The sequence below is a fragment of the Anguilla anguilla genome, chromosome 8 (assembly GCF_013347855.1).
Source record: "Anguilla anguilla isolate fAngAng1 chromosome 8, fAngAng1.pri, whole genome shotgun sequence".
Taxonomy (NCBI): Eukaryota; Metazoa; Chordata; class Actinopteri; order Anguilliformes; family Anguillidae; genus Anguilla; species Anguilla anguilla.
This window is the reverse complement of record NC_049208.1, coordinates 3,794,085-3,806,593: the sequence shown is the minus strand read 5'-3', so window position 1 is coordinate 3,806,593 and position 12,509 is coordinate 3,794,085. Positions and strand designations below refer to the sequence as shown.

At 41.2% G+C, this 12,509-nt stretch overlaps 1 protein-coding gene across 2 annotated transcripts; it reads left to right on the top strand.

The window, feature by feature from the left end:
* The first annotated feature begins 6,658 nt into the window (after positions 1-6,658).
* Positions 6,659-10,971, top strand: LOC118233991 (apoptosis-associated speck-like protein containing a CARD). 2 transcript variants are annotated; one of them, XR_004766592.1, is made up of 4 exons: positions 6,659-6,947; positions 7,392-7,574; positions 9,112-9,357; positions 9,770-10,971. XR_004766592.1 is itself a non-coding variant. In XM_035430219.1 (3 exons), the coding sequence occupies exons 1-3, from the start codon at positions 7,415-7,417 to the stop codon at positions 9,817-9,819; spliced, it is 456 nt and encodes a 151-aa protein (XP_035286110.1). In that variant the 5' UTR covers positions 7,346-7,414; the 3' UTR covers positions 9,820-10,971. The 2 variants fall into 2 exon arrangements, 1 of the variants encoding a protein (XP_035286110.1); XM_035430219.1 differs by lacking the exon at positions 6,659-6,947 and having other exon boundaries at positions 7,346-7,574.
* The last annotated feature ends 1,538 nt before the right edge of the window (positions 10,972-12,509 follow it).

Below are 12,509 nucleotides of genomic sequence, written 5' to 3'. Positions count from 1 at the left end.
GAGTGGACTAGAGTACAAAAACACTCGGACACCTGACAGAACCATTACCTGTGATTTAAAAAATTTTTTTTTTTTTTTTTTTAACACAAGTGAAGGTAGAGAAACGGCATAGCTACCGGTCATTAAAGTGTATCTGCAGATATAGCACCTCCCCCAGAGATTATAGATAGATAGATAGAAACTTTATTGATCCCGTAGGGAAGTTCCCTTAGGGAAATTCAGGATGATTATGGGATGTACGGGAGACGGGCCGTGATTTAACCGTCAGAGATTCGAACGAAAAACCTTCGCAGCCCAATTGAATCGACAATAAATGTCACTGCCGAAGTACTCAATGGAGAACGATGAGCTTAACAGGCTTTAAAGGGGTCGGTCGTGAGTGGGGCTTCGCTTAAATCGGGCTTTATTTCTCAGTGTCAAAGAAGGGTCAGGCTCCTGTGGATCACAGCATTTGCATCGATTTCACATCCAGGCACCGAAGGGAAGAAAGGTACATAGGAGAATAAAACAAACCGGAGGACATTTCATATGGCCTCCGATTGGCCCACATCGATGAGTCAGTATCAGTGACATCACAGTGGGCGACACTCAGTCTGTGTAGTCGTGTCTTCAAATCAACAAATCACATTTTACCTAGATACTAGCTGAAAAAACACATTGCATACGAAGACAGATACAAGAGCAAAAGGAAATATTATTGGATCTAATGAAAAGCTAAAAAGAAATCATAACACAATAGCACAGAGATCGGACATACAAACTATTTCAACTAGACTGGTTGGTAAACAGTCATCCACATAAAAGTATGTATTGTGTGTAGATTTTCTCTAAATGGAAAAAACAAAGTTAAAAAGTAATTAAAAATTAAAATCAAATCTGTTCTTGCAGAATGCCTGAACACAAATGTAATCTCGATGTAGGATAAGGCTGCTATTGCCATCTAGAGGATAACGGTTGTCACTACAGAATCCGGAGTGTAAAGCCCGTGCACACCGCTTACCTCGCCTGCGCGTGACGGCTACCTCGCCGAACTGCTGCGGCTCGCTCGCATGTGCGTGTCCACACAACCAGCATTGCTGCTGCGGCGCTGCTACTGCCAGCCCTATCTTTCTACATTGAGTTTGCCTTCGATAATGGCCATCAATAATAGAATGTTTGATTTCATTTCATTATAATTATAGCCCACATTGGGTTTCTGCTATGACTATATAGTACACATGTAGCCTCCACTTTCTCCTTTAATAACATGCAATTGCTAAAATAGTTTTAAAAAATAATATTTATATTTTTTTCATGTCTGTGACATATTGGGATGGCAGGTATGCCATCCCGCCAAGTTACGCCTTGGCGGGGGCATGCCCCCATACCTATACAGCACAGAGAGTTTGGCACTTATCAGGGTTTCCCACAGAAATAACCACTCAGACACTCAGCCCTTAAAAACATTAGATTCTGTACATTCTGACCCCATTTCAACAGACAGATTTCATAAACAACTTCACATGTCCACACAATAAAGCCCCAAACTAAGGGGATTTTGCGTTTTCTCCTTCTTCTTCTCTTTCTTCTTCTTCTTCTCATTCTTATTTTTCCACTAACAACATGTCTCCTGACATTTTACCAACATCAGCCAAATCCTCACCCTCACGACCCAATTAAAAACTCGCATACACACGCAAAATACCCATACCTTTTTACTCTGACACATTTCCTGTTTAAACAGTTAATCTGCCTGTGGCCTAGTGGTAAGGTTACAGTCTTGGGAACATGAGGTCCTAGGTTCAAGCCCAGCTAGGGACACATTTCTTTAACCCTCACTAATAATTGTCTACTACTTCTCAATTATTGCTTTTGCACCATATCTACCCGCCATTCACCGAACGTATACACTGCACGTTCAGTTATTAACCGGCTACAATATTACAAGGCCTGTGTTCTTCTTTAAAACCACGGACAGGTTTGCTAATGACATTTCACGCATTGCATAGCTATGTCATGGTGCTGCATTAACAAAGTCACAGACAGATAAACCTCCGGTTGAAGGATTGAATCTCGCCTCGCCCTCAGGCAGATAATTTCCTCTTTTACACTAACGTTTTCTTACGCTTTTATATTTTCTTTACCAAAACTCACTCACGGCCACCCATATGCATTTCATGACGGCAAATGCATTCCTTTTATTAAAAAGTTACACCAGTTCACCACTGTGCCATTTCTACTAACTATATTTCTTCACTTGGCTACCGTACAAAACCTTCTTATCCGCAAACGCCACGTTTCTACATTAATGTTACCTCGCCCTGTTCTCTATCTAGCCACATACAGACAATTACTACATATGTACGTTCTGCAACTCCCCATTAAAACATTACATTTAAAATCATGACTCACTCATAAGTATAACCACTAGTACTGAACATGAGAAAAGCACATTAGTGCAATAGATTTCACATGTTACTTAACCCTCCACTTCAACAGCTAATGCTTTATAGCGACTGTTATATATACCGTTCAATAAGGAAACTAAGCTCGCTCATGGTCACTTTATTTACTCCGCACTATAGTTTGTGATCATGTCAAACTTCACCTACATGCCCATTCTGCTAAAAACATACTGTTTCAACTACGCAATTTCATCATTCCATCCTAATTTCTCTCACACTGTTGTGGCTTTCGCCACCACATCCTTTGTCACAGCCACTGTTTTACAGACATAGCAAACCGAAACTGCTGAACAGTACACGCTCATCAGACTGTACAAATTCACATAAGGATAGCCATAATCCACAACCGTTTCTTACAGGGTCACTTCGCATTTCTCACTCTCATAATAAAACGCTTTGCAAAAAGAAATGACGTTTTTGTACGTTGAAAACGTGTTTTTATGCGATTCAGATATAGCCTAGACATTGAGCTCTGAGCTCAATGCACACGGTTGTGGAAGTGTTGCAGTTTTCAGAAAGACAGAATCGTCTCAATGAGGCCCCTGGTTGACCCCTTATGCATGCAAGAGTGAGCGAGGAAGTGGTTACTGCAGTGAAACGGCAAGGTAACCAGCAGTTTCTGGCAGTGACGTGATCGTACCCCTCCCTCACGTTTTCAGTGCAGATCAAAGGCCCTCTACAGCATCAACAGGGTAAGTGCATATCCTGCACTTGTTACAAATGAGCTGCAAATGTTATAAAGCGGTCGTCATCGTCTAAAAAAGGCCGTTGTCATTTTTTGCCTCCCATGCATGATGGGAAATAAAGATGGCTGCAGTCAGAGTTGGCTGCTAAAACAATCTGCATGATTTTAGCATTTTATTATTTAATCTATTTGTTGTTTTAGACGGATCATCCTGGTATTATAGCCTTTTTATTATAAGACTGTGCTGCAGACGACCATTTTATGCTGCTTTCTGCTATCCGGCTCGCTACGGGAGACGCAGTTCCAGACACGCATGGCCATCTTGTGCTCACCCTACCATGCCACCCACCACTCACCTCCTCGTCCGGCCAAGAGGGCTGCCTCTGCCTGGAACGAAGAATCAGGGGTGTAGCACAAAATTCTGGGCCCTATACATAAGCAGTCTCTGTGGGCCCCCTTCCTCTCTTGATCCATGTCTCTCACGCATCATTCCAGGCTTTTCGAGGGCCCTCCCCCCATTCGGGCCCTGGGTAGTCAGTCCCACTTTCCCCCCCCCACTACGCCAGCGTTGCTGCTGCGGCGCTGCTACTGCCAGCCCTATCTTTCTACATTGAGTTTGCCTTAGATAATGGCCATCAATAATAGAATGTTTGATTTCATTTCATTATAATTATAGCCTATATTGGGTTTCTGCTATGACTATATAGTACACATGTAGCCTCCACTTTCTCCTTTAATAACATGCAATTGCTAAAATATTTTAAAAAAATAATATTTATATTTTTTTTCATGTCTGTGACATATTCAGATATAGCCTAGACATTGAGCTCTGAGCTCAGTGCGCACAGTTGTGGAAGTGTTGCGGTTTTCAGAAAGACAGAAATGTCTCAATGAGGTCCCTGGTTGACCCCTTATGCATGAATGAGTGAGCGAGGAAGTGGTTACTGCAGTGAAACGGCAAGGTAACCAGCAGTTTCTGGCAGTGACGTGATCGTACCCCTCCCTCACGTTTTCAGTGCAGATCAAAGGCCCTCTACACCATCAACAGGGTAAGTGCATATCCTGTACTTGTTACAAATGAGCTGCAAATGTTATAAAGCGGTCGTCATCGTCTAAAAAAGGCCGTTGTCATTTTTTGCCTCCCATGCATGATGGGAAATAAAGATGGCTGCAGTCAGAGTTGGCTGCTAAAACAATCTGCATGATTTTAGCATTTAATTATTTCATCTATTTGTTGTTTTGGACCAATCATCCTGGTATTATAGCCTTTTTATTATAAGACTGTGCTGCAGACGACCATTTTATGCTGCTTTCTGCTATCCGGCTCGCTACGGGAGACGCAGTTCCAGACACGCATGGCCATCTTGTGCTCACCCTACCATGCCACCCACCACTCACCTCCTCGTCCGGCCAAGAGGGCTGCCTCTGCCTGGAACGAAGAATCAGGGGTGTAGCACAAAATTCTGGGCCCTATACATAAGCAGTCTCTGTGGGCCCCCTTCCTCTCTTGATCCATGTCTCTCACGCATCATTCCAGGCTTTTCGAGGGCCCTCCCCCCATTCGGGCCCTGGGTAGTCAGTCCCACTTTTCCCCCCACTACGACGCCCCTGCGGGGAATCACGGAGCTGGAGAGGACAATATCTGTCCTCCACCAGGTTCAAAAAAGATGAGCAGCTCCTGGACTCCCTGGTCGCTGCGGATCCTGCTGCCTCCACTACGGCTGGAGGAGAGATGGACTCAGCCGTCCCGTGTCCTGGTTTTGCCGCAGGCACAGGCACGTGACGCTTGAATCCAGCCGAGAGCTAGCCCCAATGTCCCAACCAGCTCAGCTCCATGCCCAGCAGGGCCATGGACCCTCGCCCGCAGGGATAAATTTACAGTAAAAAGTGTAATTTACGTAACAAGCAGCTTCATTCAAAAAAACATCACACAGCAAAAAATGATGATGTATTTTTTTTTAATTTGACTCAGAAGTTGCAAGCGGGCTTACCCTGCTTCCTGCCTGATTTTAGACCGCAGCTGTTGTGAGCACATTTTTTATAACAGATGTGAGCTTATCAAACAGAACAGAAAGATGGGTTGCTCTGGATCGAAACACTGCAAATCAGGTTGGAACCGTTCCATTTTCATCTCTGTCTTTTAATATTCTGTGTTGTTCACTAAATAAGCACACATGCATTTTTTTTTTTTTTTACAGAAAAGTACAAAGAACTCTTGAGAAAACAATAATGAGGATTAAGTAAAATATGTGTACCTTTTTTAATTGACAGGTTTATTTATATAATTACAGTGATTTAAATACATAAAAAGTATATGTAAGCCACTCCTGTGGCCCCACATCGAACATCCAAACACTTTGTGATACTGATACCAAAACAAGCAATTCACACGCACACAGATAACAATAGGATCGATAAACAGATAGAAAGGGAAGTTGGAATGGCTCTGATAAACCATTAGACAAACACATAGTAGGGACATCAACAACAGCAAACATCAAAAAACATACCAAAACAGGAGAAAAATAATTGAAAGTAATAAGACAGTAATACAAAGTAAACAAAACAAAACAAAATGAGACAAACAGTAAACAAAAGTGATTGTGGAATGTGAATGTGAAGAGGAATGTGGTGGATCTGTAATGTAATGTGTGGTAGTAATGTGTGTGGTTTAATGGGTCAGTGTGTGTGCATATATGATCAATGCATATTGTGTTGATTTAGTGTATTGTGAGGCATTAATTCAGAGGGAGATTGATAGTGATTTGAGGATAATGGACCAGGTTTCAGACAAATGTTGGCTTTCATTTTTTATTGTTGCTGTTATTTATATAGATTTCTTTCCTACTTTTCCAGTTGACTAAAATGACTTTGTTGGTGATAATTAAAGAGACTAGAAGACTGCTTGGGTGTTTGTGAACAGAACAGCTATCACTTAGCAGGCATGCACCATAAGCCTGGATTTTGTCTTTAAACAATATAGTGGCCATTATTCTTCTGTGTTTTGTGGGAAATCATTCCAATTACTAAATTTAAGTTAGTGGTTTTCAATATTCTGATAAAATATTCGCTAAAATTATTGTTTGGCAGAAATCACTTGATATAATAGGTTGCTGCAAGGCTAGAAACCTACATTTTAAAATTCTCCCTAACAGTGGGTACTGGCTTCTGATCGGCTCATGAAGTTCACTAACTGATTAAAGGTTGGTTAATGGTATGTTATTCTATGGAATTTTGTTGAATTGATGTTGAGTTCAGCTCAACATGTTCATTTTGTTTTTACGGTATCTTGTGAAGATGCTGTGGAAGTGTTCATGTTTCCTTCTCTAAACCTGTAGGAGTTTTAGGCTAAGTGTCTCTACACTTGTCTTTTGGTTCACAAGCATTTTAGCCTAGCTTTTGTAGTAGAAATTGGGGAAAGGCAACCACACATCAGGGAGATGTGCAATAATATAACAATTGCTGGAGTTGGTTCAAGATTCAGTAAATTTACAGATACTTTTATTAAACTAAAAAAAAGAAAGTGCCATTTCCATAGTCCAAAATCCAGTCCAGGTTTTCAGTATTTCCAGGGTCTACAGCAAAATTAGGTTCTCAAACAAAGCGCAGGTAATAGATCACAGATCCATCTGTAATTCTATTCCCAAAAAAGAGCACCTGCACCCACCACCACACTTTGAAGTTAAAGCAACTGGTTAAATTTTTTTGGACAGAACTAACATACAGGCAGGTGATCCCTGAGACTCCAATAAGAAATGTTCATTTTGTTTTATTTCATTCTCTCCAAACAGATTATTGTACATTACAAAAAGAGAAAGGTAAGTTTATTAATTTACTTATTTAGTGAAGCCTTTTGGAATATTATTTTTGGTCTACTGTACAAACTATTATGTGATGTGCTTATTTGAAATTGTAATTAATTCTGTTACCCAAATATATCCCCCTCTCACTCCCTTTCCATCTCTCTTCCATGCTTCCCCTAACCCCCCCCCCCCCCACTCTGTTGATCGATTCTATTGCATGTGGGCAAACTGTGCCTGCCCGGTTGTTTTGTGCCAATGGACCTTCTGGAAGGGAAAGCCTAGAAATAGTACTGGTCAGGGTGCGAGGAGTCAGCTATGATCTTTTATGCTCAATCCCTGGCCCTGGAGACTCAGAGGTTGTGGAGAGTAGGCATCCCATGACTTTTTTTTTCCTGTTGATTGGATGATATGCTGCCCTGTACCTTTGGCTGGCTAATCAGAACCCAACCCCTCCCCCAGGCCAAAGTGTTGTTAACGGAAACATGGCAACACTTGAAAAGGTGTACAATAAGTCCATGGCTACTGTGACTTCACAGAAGAAGGATCTGGCACAGTTTTGCAGATATCTCACTTCAGATGAGCCAGGATCTACATTTGTTCAGCAGCTAAAACAAAAAAACCATAAACTCTACCAGCGCCTGGGTAAGATAGGTTGACTTGGACATACTTATTCTATCTACTCTATGATACCTCAATCTCCCAGCTCTATCGACCTACCTGCTCTGTCCTCTAGAAACCTACCTGCTCTATCCTCTATCAGCCGACATGCTCTATCCTCTATCAACCTACCGGCTCTATCTATCAGCCTACCTGCTCTATCTTCTATCAACCTACCTGCTCTATCCTCTATCAACCTACCTACCGGCTCTATCTATCAACCTACCTGCTCTATCCTTTATAAATCTACCTGCTCTATCCTCTATCAACCTACCTGCTATATCCTCTATCATTCATTCTTCATTCATTAACTGTCTGCTGTATCTTCTACCTGTCCATCTAATATGTCCTTTATGAATGTCTCCACTTAAATTTTCTATAATATATGCGGGGGGTTGACATAAATGGTATGCAAGTATGTATAAATGAGAGAAGATTACAATGTGCAGAAATGTTATGTTGAAACAAAATGCATACCGCAGGGTTTTCCCAAGGTTTTCAGAGGGCTTAGGCGCTCTCAGTTATATTTTGGAACAGCGTTTTTTTTTTTTTTTTTTTTTTAAATATATGAAAAAACGCTTTGACCAGCGGTTTTCATCAGAAAAAGACGTTACGTGTGAACACAGCCTAACTTTGTTTAGTTACCCAGCCACGTTAGATAGGCTACTAACGTTAGTTCAATCGAGGTATCTTTATGTAACGTCAACTAACTAGCTTCGCTGGCTAACGTGGTCATAAATTTTTTCCCGACCGTGAAAACTGGATTACTTGTTTACATTTTTGACAGATGTGGCTAGTCGGTAAATCTATCGCTGTTTCCGTCGCAGCACTTTTCGAGCAATTCAGAAGCGCTATCCTAAAAAAAATGTTTTACCGTGAAGAGTGCCTGACCCGCAGCCGTAGTAATGTGTTAACACGGCGGCACAATTATATCGAGAAATACCATCTTTTGGGGGGGGGGGGGGGGGGGGGGGGGAACGCTATATTCTGTAAATGCATTTAACCTACCATGCATAAAAACATAAAAATGCTAGTCAATCACCCACTTCTATTTGTAATGCCATCATAGCGCGGAGTGTTTAATAGGCCTACCATGAAGCCACCTCTCCGTTTTATTTATTTATTTATTTTTTTGTCAGCGCATCACCGTTATTTTTACATTCATTCTGATATGTCGCCTAAATGCCTTTTTACGTTCATTCGGCTTACGGCGTTCCGCAAAATCACTTAGGCGCTGCGCCTAAGCCTTTCTATGGTAGGGAAAACCCTGCCATACCTAAAAATAGGTATTTGCACTGTTAAGACGTAAAGCAGGTTGACTCCAAGACTGGAAATTTTTAATCATGGAAAATGGCAGCATTTTCCAGTTCAGGTGCAATGCTATGTGCAGAGGTAACAGCATCACACACACCAGCTGACAACATAAATGAGTCTTACTGCACCACAGGCTATTATTGTACCTGGTTTTTTACTAGAAACAATAATCGAATGGAGCATTTTACAACCCCTCTCTCTCTTCCAGCTGTGACGTTTGTAAATGAACACCGGGCAGAGCTCATTCAAAAGGTTACTACAGTACGCTCCATAGCAGATGCTCTCTATAGTAAGAAGATGGTCGATAATGAGCTGAACAGTCAGATCCAGGCTGAAACAACCAGCCAGGATAAAATGAGGCTGCTCTACAAAGCTCTCGATTCAGCTGAAGCTGTGAAAGCTGCCTTCTTCAAGTTGCTGGCACAGGAGCAATTTCCTCTCGTCCAAGATTTGGGTATGAGACCTCACATTCAAACGCTATCCTTCCTCTTCCTCTAAATTTTTAGGGACTTAGTTGTGAAAATGAAAAATAGGAAAGTCACACACTCAGATTTCTCCTTGCTGTGTTTATTTAACCAACATGTGTTTATGTTGGTTAAATAAAATTCCTTCATCAGGGACTTAATTTTGAAAATGATTTTTGTTAGTAAATTCCAGTAACTTTGATTTATGATAAGTAGGTACTTATTTAAAATATTTAGTCAAAGAAATCTTAAGGTGCTGATTAATTGTGTTTATTGTACTTTTCTTTGTTACGTATTAACTTGCATGGTTCCTTAAATTCCCTGTTCAAGTGTTTTCATGTCTTTTTTTTAGACCTGATAGGATGATGTTTTAACATTCATCTTTCATTCTTAATACCTTAGCAAAGAAGAAACTACGACAGCTTGAGGCTTGTGATGTGGATGTGCCTTGAGGAGTAACACTGCTGCTTGGAAAAGTCATTGTTTGACCATACTTACCTTAAAACTCGAAGGGTGAATGGTACCATTTGAAGAATATGCAGACTGAAACATGAAACATAAAATTCAACAAAGATGCAGTGTGTGAGAGTATGGGACCATTACTTGATGCCTAATGTTGATAGTATGATACAGTTAAGCTAAGCCTTTAATGGGCGAACTGTAGACTAATTTGACGCTAGCTAAAATTGCACAAAAACACTGTTTCGAAAAATGTGGGACAGTGGCCTTTGCTATTGATGAATGGCACGCAGAATGAATGTAGATGCTGCCGCCGTTGCAATACTATATGCAGGAATACATTTCTACTCTATGATCGTAATCAAGGTTTATTTTAATAATTCTTGACTTTGTGTGGTTCATCTGTACATATTTTTGGAAGGTCATATATATGTTCAATGTGTAAATGTGTAAATATTAAAATAAAACTTGGACATATGTTCTTTTTATGTATAAATATTATATTCTGTGGACCCTTTCACTCTGGAGGTATTGAGAAAGCACTGGACCTGTGGCTTTGTCAAAAGCAATGAAAATCCCTCACCAGCTTACTAGTGAGGTAAAATTATAGTAGATTTTCTGATGGAATCATGTTTTCACAAGTATTTTCCAAAAAAAAAAATTCTTAATATGATTGAACAATTTGGTTAACGTCATGTTTCATTGAAATTTATCAAGACACATTTTACCAGTATCTAAAAAGTAAAGTATTTCAAATATCTGTTAAACCCAGGTCTGGTTTAAGATGGAGACTATGGTAGATAATGACCAAAATGGCCAACTCTTGCACCCCTTCTCTGTGAATTACAGAATGCTCAGTATTTTAGGAGAGGGGAGAGAGTTAAGATGACTGGGGGAGTCTCTATGTAGCTGGCAAGTGTGTGTACTGCTTGTATGCCTGTCTGAAATTACATTTTAAAGGAAAGCAAATGTCTTCATTTTTTATTTTCTAAAGTCTGTATTCCTCAGGAGTCTCTTTCCAGCCAGATGGGAGTATGTGTGTATGTGTCTTGAGATCAAAAGTTGAGTTTGAAGTTTTCAGCTGTGTGTCCTTTTATGCGAATATGAGATGAAACATATTTGTAATAAAACAGGTTTCAGTTTTACTACCCAGAGACACACAGGGTTTTTTTTTTTTGTTTTTTTTGTCATACCCACTCATAACTGTACTGCCTAAGAAGATTCTGATTGGTGAGCATCTGCTGCACGTGCAGAGAGAGCCTGATTAGTCAATCTGACTGTGATCGTGCAGGCAGAAGAACAGGCGCAATGTAAAAACAACATGTTGTTCTTTTTTGCATTGGCTACAGGCCAAGTAAGAATCCTCCTTCTATGTGCCCCCCCCCCCCCTTCCCCCAAAATTAAGTTTTGCCGTCATCAGGGGCACTGCACTGGTCACGGTACTGTATCTGCATGACCAGTGCAATACGAAATCTGACTTTGAGTGGAAAACAAGCACATTTTGTGGAGGCTGGGCAAAATATTCAGAGCTGGCCAGAATGAATGAATGAATGAATGAATGAATGAATGAATCATTGCATTTATATAGCACTTTTCCGAACGCTCAAAGTGCTTTACAGTGATGAGTGGGAACTCACCTCACCGGTTGCCACCAATGTGTAGCACCCACCTAGGTGATGCACAGCTACCATTTTTGCGCCAGGACACCGGGGAACCCCTTACTCTTTGCGACAAGTGTCATGGGATCTTTAATGACCACAGTGAGTCAGGACCTTGGTTTAACGTCTCATCTGAAAAAAATAAAACATTTAGGGCATAAGCCCCGAATAACCCAGGCCCATGGCCAATATTCTTATTACAACCATAATATGTATGTATAATATTTTGTGATCATAAACTTCATTCTGTGTAGCAGTTTGTGAAACAATAGCTGTTGTGGTCCAGAAGTTTTTGGAAAATATTTATTACAATCTTTTCTTATAAAACGTAACAATCCTTAATCTCGTTTCAAAATACCATTGGGGAAGTTTTATTGCCTTCCAAAGTCTGATATTCCCCATTGACTTTAATGGGAGCGCCAGTGTTTTGCCCTCAAGATGCACAGTGCAGGCTTACTTCCGCAGCTCCACAAGCTTAGGTTAGCTGAAGGCGTGCTGTCCTTCAGACTGCTGCAGCTCATCTGGTCTTCAACCTCCCCAGACACTCCCACGTCACTCCCCTACTCACTACCTTCCACTGGCTACCTGTTATGGCTCGCATCAAATTTAAAACATTGGATCAGCCCCAGCATACCTCCACAACATCTTCAAACCCTACATGCCAGCCAGACCCCTCCGTTCCGCTACCTCAGGAGGCCTGGCACCTCCCCCTCTTCGCACCTGCACTTCCCGAACATGTCTCCTGTCTGTTCTGGCCCCACGATGGTGGAATGACCTCCCCCGTGGAGGTAAGAACAGCTGAGACACTGACCCACTTCAAGTGACAACTGAAGACTCGCCTCTTCAGGCTACACCTCTCCCCATCCCTCCCTACCTCCCTGTAATCTCTAAATTGACTGTAAGCTTAGGTTTGTAACTAGGTAGCTGTTTCGTAGGTGACTTAGTTAATGCACTCGTCTTAACTACTGCTTGTATTTTTGCATAGACTGCGTTGTTGCTGTTCTCGTTTGTGTTAGTGTTAATCA

Bases quoted from the DNA above. Each gene is read 5' to 3' on its own strand.
- LOC118233991 (XM_035430219.1), top strand. From the start codon at position 7,415: ATGGCAACACTTGAAAAGGTGTACAATAAGTCCATGGCTACTGTGACT. The intron at 7,575-9,111 runs GTAAGATAGGTT...TCTCTCTTCCAG, and splicing joins TAAACTCTACCAGCGCCTGG to CTGTGACGTTTGTAAATGAA. The intron at 9,358-9,769 runs GTATGAGACCTC...TTAATACCTTAG, and splicing joins TCCTCTCGTCCAAGATTTGG to CAAAGAAGAAACTACGACAG.